General features: G+C 34.7%; 1 protein-coding gene across 1 annotated transcript; it reads left to right on the top strand.

Annotated features, from left to right (window-relative positions):
• The first annotated feature begins 937 nt into the window (after positions 1–937).
• LOC149655006 (uncharacterized) lies at positions 938–1,841 on the top strand. Its single transcript, XM_089845013.1, has 3 exons — positions 938–1,218; positions 1,452–1,712; positions 1,772–1,841. Exons 1-3 carry the CDS (start codon positions 941–943, stop codon positions 1,797–1,799), a joined length of 567 nt encoding a protein of 188 aa, XP_089701139.1. The 5' UTR covers positions 938–940; the 3' UTR covers positions 1,800–1,841.
• The last annotated feature ends 652 nt before the right edge of the window (positions 1,842–2,493 follow it).

A 2,493-nucleotide genomic window follows, 5' to 3' on the forward strand; every position in this document is an offset into this window, starting at 1 on the left:
TCGGTCCATAAAAGAATCCTCACGGATGGAGGTAGAATCTGTGGAAGTGCATCGCAAAAGAAATGCCTTTTTCATATTTTACCACTTATTCTAGGAGATGTTATATCTGATCTTGATAAGCATTGGGAACTTTTAATGTTTTTAACCGAGATTTTGCAAATTATTATGTCACCAATTATATCAAAAGATTGGCTGCCATACCTAAAATATAAAATAACAGATTTTTGTGAAGCACTAAAGCATCTTTTTCCCGCCGCTTTTGTTCCCAAAGTTCACTTTTTAATACATTACCCTAGATTAATAGATGAATATGGTCCCCTTGTTAAGGTTTGGTGCATGCGATTTGAAGCCAAACATCAATATTTTAAAGTGATGGCTGCAAAATCAAGAAATTTTAAAAATATTGTTAAAACTATATCTATGCGGCATCAGAAACTTCTTTGTTGGTTGCAAAGTGCAGGAAATAGTTTTGAACAAGATAATGATGTAGGAAAATGCACAGAAATAAAACTAAAAGAAATACCAAAGAGTTTAAGGGAAACAATAATTTTTAAATTTCATCTCAAAAATGATGACTACATTATAAAGACTAAGTACTTGATAACTAGAAGTATTAAGTTCGCAAACAGTTTTTTTTTCGTTCTCGGACTTATGGAGGGTGAAGATATTCCTATTTTTGGCAAGGTTATTTATGTTTTGAAAATTCAACATGATTGGATTATTTGTATTAGAATCTATCAAACACTAAGTTACTGTAAACATAGGGCAGCTTATTCAGTCAAAGAATTAAACGTATGGAAATTGTTGGATCCGAATAGATTAACCTTGCATCATGTTTATCACCCTCCCTTGCATTCATTCAAATCTCGCGGAGAAGAATATCTTAAATTAGAACACTGGCTTTGTTAAGCTGTCCATCATTTTATTTCAAATTTCTAGTATGGATGAGAACAATTGTGTTTTTAAATACCATGTCACATTTGATGAAAGTAAACAAGTAGTTGATGTGGCCTCGGACATTTCCGTAAATGACCTCAAAGAAAAAATCTCAATCATCTTCGGAAAAGACTTGAAATTTCTACAAGTCTATGAAGATTCATGGAATGATTGGATCAATATTGAACCATGTGGAAACATTCCTCCAAATAAATCAAAATTGCGCGCTGTGCCATTACCCACTTCGATGTCATCAAGCTTCGAAATTGCTAGTTCACCAAGGTAAGATAAATAACGCCTTTTAATTTTATCAATTCCTTTTTTCTTAAAACTGGCGTCATTAAAACTTCATTAGCAGAGTTATTTTATTTAGAAGCGGATTTTTTTTTGATATTGAGCAGCATTCCTCTGTAAAAACTAAAAATCTTTATAAATAAGTTTAAAAATTAATTGGCCATTTTAGTAGTAATTAGGATTTATTAAAATATATGTGCTTTTCTATTTTGGATTTCTAGTTGCAACTTTGAAACTAGCGCTAGTTCTAAAAGCGCACAATCATCCAATACATCGGCCTGTGGATCTAATGACACAGAAGAAGATTTTGAGATAAACGATAGAGATGTTTGTGATGGAGAGCTACCTATCAACTACTCTATTCCCAAGTTTACGGCGGAAGTAGAAAAATTGATTAAGAATAAAGATATTTCAATATTTGGGAAAAAATACCGAGGAAAAATTCTTTCAACTCTATACGAGGATATGAGATCATATGTGCTGTACGTATCTCTGCAAATGTATAACAAAATTATAATAGACACTTTTTACAACCTAAAAGTTTTCTTAAGATACCCCACGTCAGATGAATATAAAATGGTTGCGATGAAGCTTGTGCAAAAATACCCTTTCCTGGCTGATAAATTTTCAAAACGTTCAAAATACGTGAGTGCATATTATGGTTAAGCAAAGTTTGTCAAAAATATAGGCCATATTAACCCAGAGATGGGCCGATATATCGGTATCGTTTTAAACCGGTATCGGATCATACATAGAGATATGCCAATTCTAAAGCCATATCGTTATCGGTACCAATATGTGGCTAAACTGATGTATCGGTATCGGTTTAAACTGGTATCGGTCCATCGCTACCGTAATGTGACGTCGAAAACCATGAATTACCTCTAGCTGAAACATGTGGGATGTGGTTTCAACAAGATGGCGCACCACCACATTACCATCGGGTTGTCAGAAACTGGCTAGACGAAAATTTCCCCAACAGGTGGATTGGTCGGTCTGGCCCCTTTCCTTGGCCACCAAGATCTCCTGACCTCACACCGCTGGACTTCTTTCTTTGGGGATATGTGAAAAACGAGGTGTATTCCACAGAGGTGCAAAGTATCGAAGAGCTTCAAAACCGAAGACGTTTTGCATTTCTAAGCATTACTGAAGAGACTCTTGCTCGAGTGCTAATCTAAATAAATAACCGTTGCGAAGAATGCATTGGAAGAGACGGAAGACATTTTGAGCACATGCACTAAGTTAAGGAATTATCGTTAAATA

Source organism: Phalangium opilio, unplaced genomic scaffold, assembly GCF_054372755.1.
Source record: "Phalangium opilio isolate 3A_F unplaced genomic scaffold, DU_Popi_V2 ptg000078l_1, whole genome shotgun sequence".
NCBI lineage: Eukaryota > Metazoa > Arthropoda > Arachnida > Opiliones > Phalangiidae > Phalangium > Phalangium opilio.